This window comes from Crocodylus porosus, unplaced genomic scaffold (assembly GCF_001723895.1).
Source record: "Crocodylus porosus isolate Cpor-Errol unplaced genomic scaffold, CroPor_comp1, whole genome shotgun sequence".
Lineage (NCBI taxonomy): Eukaryota > Metazoa > Chordata > Crocodylia > Crocodylidae > Crocodylus > Crocodylus porosus.
Window position 1 is genome coordinate 18,591,408 of NW_017728918.1, and position 12,991 is coordinate 18,604,398.

At 43.5% G+C, this 12,991-nt stretch overlaps 1 protein-coding gene across 1 annotated transcript in view; it reads left to right on the forward strand.

The window, feature by feature from the left end:
• Window positions 1–4,937: 4,937 nt before the first annotated feature.
• Window positions 4,938–12,991, forward strand: part of LOC109311627 — a 17,223-nt gene continuing 9,169 nt past the window's right edge. Inside the window, exons 1-9 of the mRNA XM_019537366.1 lie at window positions 4,938–5,097; window positions 5,347–5,402; window positions 7,035–7,127; window positions 7,365–7,492; window positions 8,046–8,189; window positions 8,710–8,793; window positions 9,324–9,491; window positions 9,560–9,656; window positions 9,770–9,993. Coding sequence (XP_019392911.1) covers window positions 5,075–5,097; window positions 5,347–5,402; window positions 7,035–7,127; window positions 7,365–7,492; window positions 8,046–8,189; window positions 8,710–8,793; window positions 9,324–9,491; window positions 9,560–9,656; window positions 9,770–9,993 — 1,017 coding nt within the window. The 5' untranslated portion in view covers window positions 4,938–5,074. The remainder of the gene's footprint in view (window positions 5,098–5,346; window positions 5,403–7,034; window positions 7,128–7,364; window positions 7,493–8,045; window positions 8,190–8,709; window positions 8,794–9,323; window positions 9,492–9,559; window positions 9,657–9,769; window positions 9,994–12,991) is intronic.

The window sequence follows — 12,991 nt, forward strand, 5'->3', positions numbered from 1 at the left end:
ACCTTATGGTACATTGTAAAACCTCTCCGAGGGGAAAAATAGCAATTAATTTCCTCTTGGATATTTTATAAGGGTGCAACTAAATTTCTTTCAGATGTTATTGTTTCCATTACCATAAAGTTACTTTTTATCCAGTTAAAGAGGATCAATTACATTGTCTTGCATTTGTCATGTATTGTGGCCTTGACTGTACTGAGTATAAAAAACCTCAGGGTACAATTAGCTGATTTTGATAAATGTAACTATTACATCACCTTTCTCGGTCCAGAGGTATTATCGCTTTCTAACCAAACCTTGCCTCCCAGCTAGCGTTGTCTTTTTCCTGCTGGTACTTCTGGTTATTAGCAATGACAAAATTATCATCTATCCAAAAAACCCTGAGAAATACTAACACTGGCAACTGAAACAGTATGTGCTGCCAAAGTGTCACAAACTCCTAGAGCTGCACATGTGATAGCTCATCATTTCTCCTTCATTTAGTTCCATAATGAAATTAATAGTTTAAGGCCAGTAGGCTCCATTGAGATAATCTAGTCCGAGCTCCCAGCCAGCACTGGACATAGAACTCTAACAAATTGCTCAACATTTCAATTCTTCAAAGGCTGAGACTTATAACTGTATTCAGGGGGTTAGATTTGAGCCAGCTTCTAATTTTCGTCACATGGGACTGACCAAAGACTGACTTTCATAGCATGAACTCCCAACAGCCCTATTTATGGACCAAAATTCCCAGTTCTACGTACTGCAAAAACAGGCCAAAAAAACCCCAGTCCCTTCCCAAAAAGGCAGCCATCTAAGAACAAGGTAAAAGACAGCATATGATATAGCCAGACAAAGAAGGGGAGTACAAGGAAACACCAAGATAATACTAGCCCAAGTGATCTCAGCATAAAACAGTTTAACTGTTTAATCTTCCTTTCTCGTCAGCACTCTGTTGTTTATTTCCAATCACTGGCACCCAAACAATGCAGGACCTGCTCATGTAGTCCTAATAAGAGAATGGAAAAACTAGTGGTACCCAAACTTTTGGCCTCATGGGCTGAATGAGTGGTGTGGGTTAAGTCCATGGGCAGGATACTGTCCATGGGCCCAATCTGGAGTGTGTGGGCTGGGGTCTGGCATGCTCTGGATTAGGCCTGCCACCTTGGATCCAGCCCTGACTCGAACCTTGACCCTGACCACACATGCGCCAGACTGGGCCCACCACACAGCCCCAGGCCCAGGCCCAGCCCCAGTCCTAGTCCACTATGTACCAGATGGACCCACTGCCCCAGCCCTGGCCCTGCTCACTCCACATTAGGTCCACATCCCCAGCCCCACTGGGCCCATGACATGGAAATTAGGAGGCAGGGGAGCAGTGACAGTGTTAATTGCCACCACTCCCCCACCACCAAATTCCTAGACCCTTGGGGAACCCCACAGGACAGATCACATGGCCATATCTGCTCCGTGGGCCAGTGTTTGAGCACCCCTGGAATAACCAGAGGAGCATTGCAGGAGTAAGGAGTAGTAGGGCTGTGCAAAATTTCACCCAGCGTTTCATTTTGAAGCTGTTTCGATGCATTTCGAGCTCGAAACAGTGACATCAACATGAAGCAAAAGCCTTTGAAACAGCTTTAAAATGAAACAAGGGAACTCAAAGTGTTTTGAAAGTTTTGAAACTCGTCCCAAGTGGCAGCACCCACCTCCTGTCATCTGGCAGACAGATTGGGGGCTCACCCGCACCCCCAGGAGGGCTGCGGGGGCTGTGCTGGAATCCTCCTGGAGGTGTGGGCCCCCAATCTGCCTGCCAGATGACAGACTGGCACTGGGCACAGGCTGCACCCAGTGCCAGGAAGATCAGTGCTGCCACAGCACCCTGCTCCTGTCATGCGTCACTCCACCTGGCTCTGTGGGGCCCCCAAAGCACAGGGCCCGGGGTGGCCACCCTGATTCACACCCCCAGGGATGGCCCTGGCTCCTGCTGGCTCCAGGTGGCAGCTCCCAGCTCCTGTCAGCAAGCAGGCAGATCAGGGGACCGCCGGCACCCCTAGGAGGGATGTGGGGGCTGTGCCAGAGTCCTCCCAGGGGTGCATGACCCCGATCTGCCTGCCAGATGACAGGATCCGGGTGCTGCTGCCTGGGGCCTGCAGCAGCACTGATCTTCCTGGCACTGGGTGTGGATCTGCACCCCTGGGAGCACTCCGGATGAGAGGAGCCGGGTGCTGCCACCTGTGACTGGCAGCAGCACCGATCTTCCCAGTGCTGGTCCCAGGCAGCAGCACCCAGTTTCTCTCATCTGGCAGGCAAACTGGGGGGCTCACGCCCTCGGGAGGACTTCGGCACAGCCCCAGCAGCCCTCCCAGGGGTGTGGGTGAGCCCCCAATCTGCCTGCCTGCTGCATTTTGTTTCCCCATAATAACCTATGGGCAAAACATCGAAACAGCATCAAAACAGCAAAACAGTTTCGATGAAACGAAATGGAACAGTGCTTTTGAAATGAAACGAAACTCGAAACAAAACACTGTTCTGTCAAATCATCAAAATGGAAGTCGAATTGGAACGGTGCTGTTTTGCACAGCCTTCATAAGAAGCACCTTGCCAAGCTAACCTGCAAGTTGTAGGCCTTGTACAAACCCAAGGTAGCCTCAGCTTTTTTTTTTCTGGGACTTAAAAGTAGGTTTGGGAAGTTAAGTCTATTTGTAGCATCTCAAAGGTACAATGCAAATGTTACTACATAAATAAAATGAGCACTATTGATTTTGTGTGTAAGAGGTTATGCAGCACCCTTCAATAATTAAACACATTGATTGGCTGATTATGGCATTATTAATTATTATCATGTATTATTTATATTCTACTGTTGATGTGAATGGTGCTCTGCAGAAAAGTTCATTGTCCTGAAGAGCTAAAAATGCAAAAAGATGCAACAGATGAATGAAGCATGAAGGGAAGAAGCATAAAAGCAAGAAGGCTGAGTGTCCTAGGTGAGCCAGCGCCTGTTCCCTGAGCAAGGAGAAGTCTATCCTGGCATCTTGCAAATTATAATGCAGGATGGGTTACTCTTCATGTGCTGGTATCTGAAAGAGAGAGAAATAAGATATCAGGTATGAGGGTCTTGGGCTCCCTCATGAGGACACTTTTGAAAACTGCAACATAACATGCCAGGAATGTGCAAGCACTTCCTTATATTGCACCCGTCACTTCTGTGCTCTTTGCTCATCTGAAGTAGAAAATAAAGCCCAAGATGTTGTACATGATAGCCTAAAACAAAAACATTTGTAGTCTAGCAAATCTAGCTATGGAGCAAACTTCCACAGCAGAGCAGACAAATCTGACCATCTTGCAGAAATAGTGCCAAACCTTACTCTTGGCAAAAGCCTTTCTGCCATAAGAAAGACACTCAGCAGTGATGTTCCTTTCTGTCTAAAGCCCATAGCAACCACACAGACACAGAAGAAAAATAAAGGAAATGGAAAAGCCAAGTTAAACAACACTTCTCCCATCAGTGTTTTGATCTTGAAAAGGAAGAGGCTTCAGTAACTTGACAAAATCCAGCATTGGGTTCCTATATGTAGAAGTTGATCGGCAGTGGTTCTAAAGCTCTAAAATAGAAAGAAAGAGGGAGAATAATTAACTAAATATCATAATAATCAGGGATCCCATGTCACCCTAGACCTTTTCTATCTTTTTAAAACTATAGTATTTAATAGACTAACTAGGTGCCACTCTGCCCTGCCTTCTGCCTGACTTCAGACTGACACCCCTAACTACCTTTCTCCAGTGTAGTATTTGCAAGAGAAAATAGTCCTTAGGGCAATATCCCATGATATACAGGGGGTTCTGACTTCTGAGAGACCAAAAATATTCTTGTTTCAACGTACAAACATAACACCCCTTCTACAATTGTGTCAGGATTATGTTCCCAAATGCTGCACAAATGCTATGAAGAAACAAAGACTATCGTGGTATGTTTGTAATCATACACAGAGTCAAGACAGACCTATTCATACACCCTCTTAAAACAAGCCAAAGCCTGAGACTAAACTATGTCATATTCTATACTTAAGCGTACGCTCCTTTTTTTAATTAGATTGTCAACTTCTCAAGTATGGCTCTGATCCTACAAAATACTTACACACTTGCCTATTTTTAGTATGATAAGTTTTATTATGGTAGGCTTTACCTTTAATTGCTTATACAATAGTAATATGGGTTTTATAATGGAGAACTTGAAAGACAAGACCATTTTTAATAAGGTGGTATAAAAATATATAGACTCACGTTAATGGTTATTGACTAAAATCTGACTTGGTTTTCTCTGTAGCTATTTCAAAGCGCTTTGGAAAATTATGACTTTGATCCTGGTAGTACAGCAACTCTGTAACTAAGTTCACCACCCTCTATCATACATTCAGAACCTGAAGTAATAGGATCTGCTTTACTTTAAGTCACTTCTGAAGAAACAGACAAGTGTCTGTATAATATTTAGGGGAACTTTGAAACCAGGAGGTCAAATGCCTAAACCTTCAACTCTCTTCACTCCACACGGTGTGGAGAGGAAGAGAGGGAAATATATACAATAGCCTGATTTAAAGTAAACAAAGCTAACTGCACCCCTTGGGACCTATAAGTTTCCAGATACTTTTTTATTTCTTACTGTTGTAATGAGGTGTTAATGGGCAGGGAGCATCTGCAAACACTAGGAGACAGAACTGAAGGAGATCCCTTAGGGCTAGTGAATTTCAAACTGTTTTTTCTAGACTTTATTAAATGCCTCTTGCCTCTAACTAAATGATCAGTGCCACCCAGGAATCCGCAAGAATGATATCTAAAGCAACAAGGATAGGAAGGAGTTTAATTAATGAATAACATGAATAAACAGGTGAATTAAATTGCAAGTGTATGGCTAGGGAGCATCTGCAAGTGACTTACATCAGTATAAAGATGGAGACTTTGCTTTCATCCTCATTGCAAGTTTAAAGCCTTGAGAATGCAGTCAAAATACAGCTGAAAATTGATTTGAGGTTTCTCTGCTCTTTGTAAAAGTAAGAGGAGAAGAAAACAATACAGCTAGTAGCTGAGCTAAAGGGCAATGGTGCTAAAGCTTATACTGAGGTGAGTGTTTGCACTTCTGTGAATGATGGATTATTGTCTCTAGAGTGCAAACTGTACTAATTTGATTTTTTTTTCTCTCCCCACCCCCTGTAGTTTTAACAAGCTCTACTTTGGGAAATTAATTATTATTAAATCAAAATCGCAAAGCCTGCTTTAAGCGAGTCTTGAACTTGTTTAAATACAGCTTTGCCTAAGTTAAGAAATCTGCTACTAATCCAAACTGATGCATATATAACCTTTCTCTTGTAGGTTGTTACTACTAATAGGGGTATTAGCCTCTGAAACATGGACCCAAGATAGGTCAGGTAACTATCTTGTGAACTGCCTTGAAACTGCATGTACTCCTTTCTGAGCTTGCTGTGGTCTTTCAGTAGGTGGTGCTCTGTACCTTAATGCCCCAGCTGGGTTTTAGAGACTGCTAGTATGTGGCTATTCAGCTTAAGCTCCTTGGCTTTAATGTTAAGTACTAGTGTCTCTTAAAGACCTTTCTGTTTAGACTGCGCTAATAAAGAAACGTAGAGTCCCCAGATGCTAATGGACAAAATGAATATTCAACAAGAGAACTTCATTCATTCAGTCCTGTTCATTGTTTGTGCTGCATCCTAGAGTGGTGGGGGAACACGGACTCTTTCTCAGGCTCAAACTATTGACGCGATCATGAAAGTCTCTGTTTCTTCACTTGGCTAAGACTGGGTCCTTTGTTAACTCTCAGTCTGCATAAACCGTGTAAGCTAATCTTTCTTCACAAAATAGGACTCGTTTTGCCTAACTAATGTAAGGCTAAGGAGGAAACTTGAAAGCGAACATGCTGATGTAGAGCAGTGGTTTCTAAATCTCTTCAAACCAATAGAGCACTTCTTGAAGCCCACCATGCACTCTTCTCAAACTCCTAGTTAAAAATGGATGAGGACAAGTGCAATTTGCAGACCAATGTTTTGAGAACTACTGCTCTGGAGTCACAATTACCCGCATCCACATGCTGCCTCCCAGTTCACTGTTATCAACCCACTGTCTATACTACAAACTTGCCACACTGCTCCATGTAGGCTGCCTCTGCATCAGAAGAGATGTAACCATGTCTGCATGGTAATCTGAGCAACCCACCTAACACTGTTGCTGGGTAGTACTAATTTTCTTCCCCTCAACATAATATAAATGCAGCTTCACTGCTTCTGGTTGGCAATGTGTGGAACATTGTGATATGTTTGAGGGTATCACTTCCTGGCATGTTAAGTTTTGGCAGTATAGACATGCTGTAGTCCCTAGTTTCTTCCTAGCAGATCTCAGTCCTGCAAATGCCACTACATGCAACTACTCATATGGATGTACCCCGTCTTCAATAGGATTCTTTGTACATAAAGTCATTTTTATAGAAACAGTGGGGGTTTAACTTCTAACAATAACCTAGTGTGTTCTAAAACTTCTAGACAGTGGTAGATCTCTTTGGATGATATTCAACTATATTGTAACTGTAGTTTGTAAAAATCCAGCTCTTGCTAGAAGTGCCATTTGCCTCCCCCCAAGGCAAAATATAACATAATCAATGTAAATATCTGGAAGACTCCTTCCCCCCCCCCCCCATAAAGGCTAAAAGGAATTGATGTGATCAATTCTTTCTATCCATACTTCACTTGTGTCACTATTGTTTCAGCACATTGCTCATGCTGGACTCCTACTTGGGGGAGGAAAAATGCCTTTTTTCCAATTTAAAACAAAAACCTCTTTCAGAAAGGAGGCACACTCAAGACCTGAATTCTAAAGCTACTTTTCAAAAAAAAAAATATGTAAACTACATGGCTGTCTTTCTTTGAAATCCCAAGGGTTAGAATATGGCTATGGAAAAGTGTCAGTTGCATACATTACTTGGGGGTTACTTGGATGAAAGATGTTATAGAAACAGAAAATTGCTGATTGTCTTATCAACAATGTCAATACAGGCTTCATGAGCTCAGAGTGCTTGGGGAGCCTCTTGAGGATCACATTGAGTGCCAATTACTTTGATGACAAGTATCTGACCTTTGCTGCTGTTGGTAAGCTAAGCATGGGGTCCAAAGAGGGGAGGGGAGGGGGAAGGATGGTCCTTCTTTGGGGTGGGGTTGGAGGGAAGCTGAAATTTTGCATGGCGCGCACACCAGAACAAACCTGAAATGACTCTCTATTAAACTGGCTAATGCTGTGCAGGAATATCCAAGAAAATAAAAAAATGCATCTCTTAGTGACAAGCACTATAAAGATCTCCTTAACACACCTGAAAAACCCATTCACAGACCAGTTTGGCACAATCTGGGAGATAGATGAGGCTCTGGCATCACAGTGTGGCTACACAATAGTCTACTACTACTGGGGTACTATTGAATTCCGTGCTTCCATTTTAAGCTGCTATTCACATATTGAGGTAAGGCTTCTATATTTGGTCTATGGCAGTTGTGTTGTGATCAGTAACTCCAACCCATGCAAATCACTAGACGTTTACCATTTCCTGCAGAAGACACTGGTAATACAGTGTATTCTCCATTGCTGAAACTTAGCGGCTATTTTAACATACTTCCTTAGGCCCCTCGGTGGTTATTTCCAAGCAACTAGGTATATTGCGATACCTACAAAATGCAATCCAGCATGCAAACAAAATCCCCTTTGTTGTGAAAAGGCCTTGAGAGAGCTATCTATGCAACAGAAATAGATTTGTATATCTGACTTGACATTAAGTGTCCCAATATGCTGGCTATAGGGTTTTAACTTTGTATAAACTCACATTGGAAGATATGGATACAGTTTTTGAAGGGTCTCTGGCATTCATTTGGACACCATTCATTGAATAGTGTCTACTGCAATATAGAAATGTTTTTAAGTTACCCTGTTAAAACTGAGAAAATGGACTTAAAATAGAAGATGGTCATGGCAAGTCACAGATGAAGGCATTGTGAATAAGAACTGTTCTGCCCTTGCAGGGTGATGTGTTCACAGTAACTGTGCAAATCAAAGTGTCTACTAATCCTGACATGAAAAATGCTGCAACTCACTCAAAAACTGTGAGTTGTCTTTATGATTCATGGCATCCAAGAGAGCTAATATGTGAAACAAACTACATGGAGGTAAGTGCTTGAACATCTTGGCCTTTCCTGGGGAAGTAGGATCTTGGATGTGCCCTTGGAAGGGTTGCTTGGCCAACAACGCATCTATTAGTTCTGGTGTTCTGGATCAGCTATGGCTTTTGCTTTATACCGGCAAAGTCTTTAATGAACAGCAAATAACCTTTCTTAACTAATGCTAAACTTTGCGGAATTGGGAAAAGAAACTGTACTGCATCACAGCTGTAGCTTAGAGTTGCATTTCTAAGCACCCTTGATTAAACTAAAGTACCACAGTGTCCAAGAACTGGACACCTACATTCCTTTAACAAATTTTAAAATGTCACCTTTCAGTAGGTTCAATGGGTCTCTCTCTTTGAATGTGGTAAACAATGGCAATGAGTGGTGAAGCATTTTCTTCATTCTAAAGACTAATTAACTAATCCTGCCTAGAAGCAGGAATTCTGTGGATGTGCTGGACTGAAAGGAGAAGGGAGAAAGTAAGCTGGTTTTTAAAATTATTGACAGACCTTTCCTCTTCAAGGTCTCTGTTAGGAGGAAAGTACCACAGATCATGCCAGAGATCATCGAGGATGAACCTGAGGACTGGGCTCTAGCTTTTCCAGAGGTAAAAGGATAGCTTCTATGCTAGCTATTTTGGCTTCACAATATCTGTGCATCATATGTATGGTGTAGCCCTTGGATTCTTATACTTTACTCCAAGTATGATCTGTGGCCTCTAGTGTTAAGTTTGTTCCACAATTTCTTCATTTTAGGAGCTCTTCCTGGCAAGATTGGGGGGGGGGGCGATGGCTTCAGACTGCTTTGCTGAGTATCCAAGGCCATGTCTTCTACCTCTCCCACTGAGAAAATAAGCCCTTTCGCTTGCTTGCACTGGGGCATGCCCAAAACCTGCAGTTGGCAGCATAAATAGCTCCAGAGTAGCACTGGGCCATAGTCAGAACTTGAAGAAAGCTCTCTGAAAAACTTATTGCTATTCAAAAAGAACAGCAGGCAAGGAATTGCAGATACTTCACATGGGGAAAACTCTTTTTGAACTTCTATGGGAGACTGGTACTACATAAAGAAGGAAAATCTAAGGGAATGAATTGGAGATCAAAAATCCTGTGACTGCTTTTGCTATTGTCTCTGATTCAGGCAAGGGAAGGCACAGCTTCTCTCTGGCAAATTGTGTTTCATCTGCCAGCTGGAAAAAACGCTCTGCTCGTGAGCGATGCTATGGATGCTGGCTATGGACTCAACACAACTGATACCAGGATTTTGCTGCGAGTACCGTACAGTGCTGCAGAAGCTCAGCTAGTCAAGGTTGGTACAGTTGTCGACGTCCCGCATAGCATTGTTTAGTACAGCTCTAACAAGATCAACCCTTGCAGGTCCAAGGAGTAACCTTTTCTACTGTGAGATCAAGTACATTCTACAAGCAGCGATGGATGATCTTTATGGCAGACACAGCTGTGGCATGTCCAATAGGTGAGACGCCAAGTACCTTTCCGTTCCAAATTGACACCAAATGCTCATGAGGCACAAAGATAGGCCTAGCTCAACCCATGCCTGTACTTCTCTTAATATTCCTAAAATTTAAGATGGTGTGGACTACACTAATGATACAATCACATGGAGTGTTCCAAAAAATGTTCATCCCCTGTCTGCTGGAGCTACTGGTTTTGAGGATGTGCTCATTGAAGTTGGAGTGGATCTGCACAAACTCTCTCCCACAGAAATTGCTTCCAGGAAGTACGTTGTATTAAATGACAGTGATGTAATTACCATCAAGATACCCATAGGTGCAGAAGGTGGCTACTACAAGGTTGGTGCTTTTTACATCGGGCTGCATTTCAAAATGCTAACAACTGGGGGAGGAGAGGTTAAGTCTTGATCCTCTAGTGCAAGGGTAACCTACCCATGACGTGCCACAAAATGCTTTGGCAGACTCTGCATGTGGTGCACAGCAGATCAAGGCACAGACGGGGCACAGAGCAGGAGACTGGGCAGGGAGCAAAAAGAGTAGCAGACCCAGGCTGGAGGGGATTTGGAGTGGTACTTTTGAGAGGGTACAGAGCTAACTTATGGCATGTTGGTGAAAAAGGTTGGCTCCCACTACTCTAATAAGATGGCATGGGGGGGCGGGGCATCCAAGGTCAATAACACCTTTTGGTCTCAGGAGTGTAATGTGATCAAAGGCAAAGGTGAGGGTCCTCTTGTCTAAATCATTCACTGGGAATGTCCTAACAGCTCTGTTAGCAAGTTGTTCTCGCTCTGCCTTGCTGCTGCCTTGCTGTCTTTCAGTCCTCGTTCTCCTTCCCCCCCCTGCCAAAAAAAAAAAAAAAAAATCCATTTAGGCAAAATAGAATTGAAATGATATAATTTGACATGGAAAAACAATGCGGGGGTGGGGGAAGCTGTATGTTGTTGTCCATCCCATGTGTGGGGAGGGGGGCGGGTGGAAATTCAGTGAGATGTGAATCCAACTGTTTCTGCTTGGCCACACCAAAAAAAAATTAATTATTTTCCCCTACCCTATTTAAGATACCAATTAACTGTGGAACACCTTGATGGCAAATCTGACAGCTAGTCACTCTTAGCTGAGGGAGAGGCTGCCCCCTGATTTGGATACTGGGGGCAACACAACATAAACTTCTGTTGCTACCTAGAGATCCTAAGCCTCTCAAGGGGACAGTGCACCAGGCTCTGCCTAAGTGGGCTGCTGACCTGCTTGGAGTTGAGAATCTTCTGCAGCCCTGTATTCCTGCTCCCGGAGAGAGTGCTTCTGCAGGGTGTTTGGTTTTTTTTTTTTTTGGCAACTGTTGATTCATAGAAGTTAGGAGCTAGAATGGACTTCATGAGATCATTGGGTCCAGCCCTCCTGCTCGAAGGCAGGAAAGACTGCTGAGGTCAGATGACCCTGGTGGGGGGGGGCGGGTGTTCAGTCTTCTTTTGAAGATCTCCAGGAAAAGTGACTGTACCACCTCTGGGGAGAGAGTCTGTTCCAGACTCTGGACATGCTAGCTGTAAGAAGGCTTTTCCTTACATCTAATCTGAAGCGATCTTCTGTTAGTTTATAACTATCATTCCTAGTCTTCCCTTGGTGAACAGATGTTCTCCTAGCCCCTGATTTTTGCCCCTTTTATATAATTAAAGGTTGCCACCAAGTCCCCTATGAGTCTCTCTTCTTTTCCAGGCTGAACAGTCCCATGTCCTTCAGCCTCTCCTTGTCTATGGTTTGTTCTTCAGACCTCCAGTCATTCATGTGGCTCTCCTTTTGGACTCTCTCTTTTTTCAGCTTCTCTATATCCCTCTTGAAGTGTGGTGCTCAGAACCAGATGCAATACTCCAGCTGTGGGCACACTAATGCTGAGTAGAGTAAGTGGATGACATCCTTAGTCTTGCTTGTGATGCATTGGCTGATGCATGCCAGAGTGGTGTTCATTTTGCTGGCTATAGCATTGCATTGGTGGGTCATGTTCATTTCGTGGCGACCCGCCGAGCCTCTAAGTATGTTGTAAAGCGCTTCATATGGGGAGAAATAATCCACATTTCTCACTTCTAAACATCATCAGGTTTAGAACTGCCCACTTCACAAGCCTGTCCAGGTCAGCCTGTATCCTCAGGCTGTCTTGCAGCATGATGGCACTCCCCCATAACTTGGTGTCATTTGTGAACTTTGCCACTTTCCATATCCAAATCATTGATGACAGTGAAAAGCACTGATCCAAGTGCTGAGCTTTTAAGGATACCACTGGTCATCTTTTGCTATATTGACTCAATTTAATCTATTACCACTTTCTGGGTCCAATCTTGGAGCCAGTTTCCCAGCTGCTGGACTGTTAAATTGTTGAAGCCACAATTTTCTCAATTTAACCATGAAGACCTTGGGAGGCCAAATCAAAGAAGATTTTGAAATCCAAGTGCATGATGTTGACCTCATCTCCATTATCCAGGTGGTGAGTTACCTGATTTGTAGAGATGAGGTTAGTTGGGCATAACCTGCCTGCCACAAAGCCATGTTGGCTGTCTTTTGGAATGCTGCTTTCTGTTGGGCTATCACTGATGGATTTTTTTTTTTTTTTTTTTAGGGATCACACTAATTAACCTAAAATTCACTGGATCCACCTTCCTTCCTCCCTCTCATGAAGACGGGCACCACGGTGGCCCTCTTCCAGTGTTCTGGGACCTCACCCAGGTGCCATGAGCTCTTACATGACTGATTGTAAAGCTATTTAATAACATCAGCCAGTTCTTTCAGCACTCCCTGGGTGTAGTTCATCTAACTAGAGAGGCTGGATATCTACTAGGTATTCCCTCACAAGATCTTTGCTGACTTATAGGTGGGTGTTCACTCCTGTCTTGTCCATCCTGCTTCCTGTCAGACAAGTTTTTAATATCCTTGGTCTGGTGGAATACCAACATGAAGTATTCATTTAGGGGTTCAGTTTTCTCCCAAGTGCCAGTTATTAGTTGTCCCATTGCATTCAGCACTGTTCCTACGTCTTCTGCACACACGTACACTTTCCTGCTTCCTACATGTAACTAAAGAAAGACTTCTTACTGTTGTTGACTTCTTCTGCTGCAGTTTTTATATTTGGCTTCTGCCTCTGCTCTTCTAATCTGTTCCCTACTGGTACAGCTTCCATCTCTTTTTATAGGCTTTTTTTTCTTCTTCTTAAGGAGGTCCACAACCTCCCTATTGAGCCAGAGAGGTCTCCCAGCCCTTCTGCTACCCTTCTTTATGGAGGGGAATGAATGTCCTTTTATGTTCCAAAGATCATATCCTGGAGAAATGACCACTCTTCTTGGACACCCGCCCC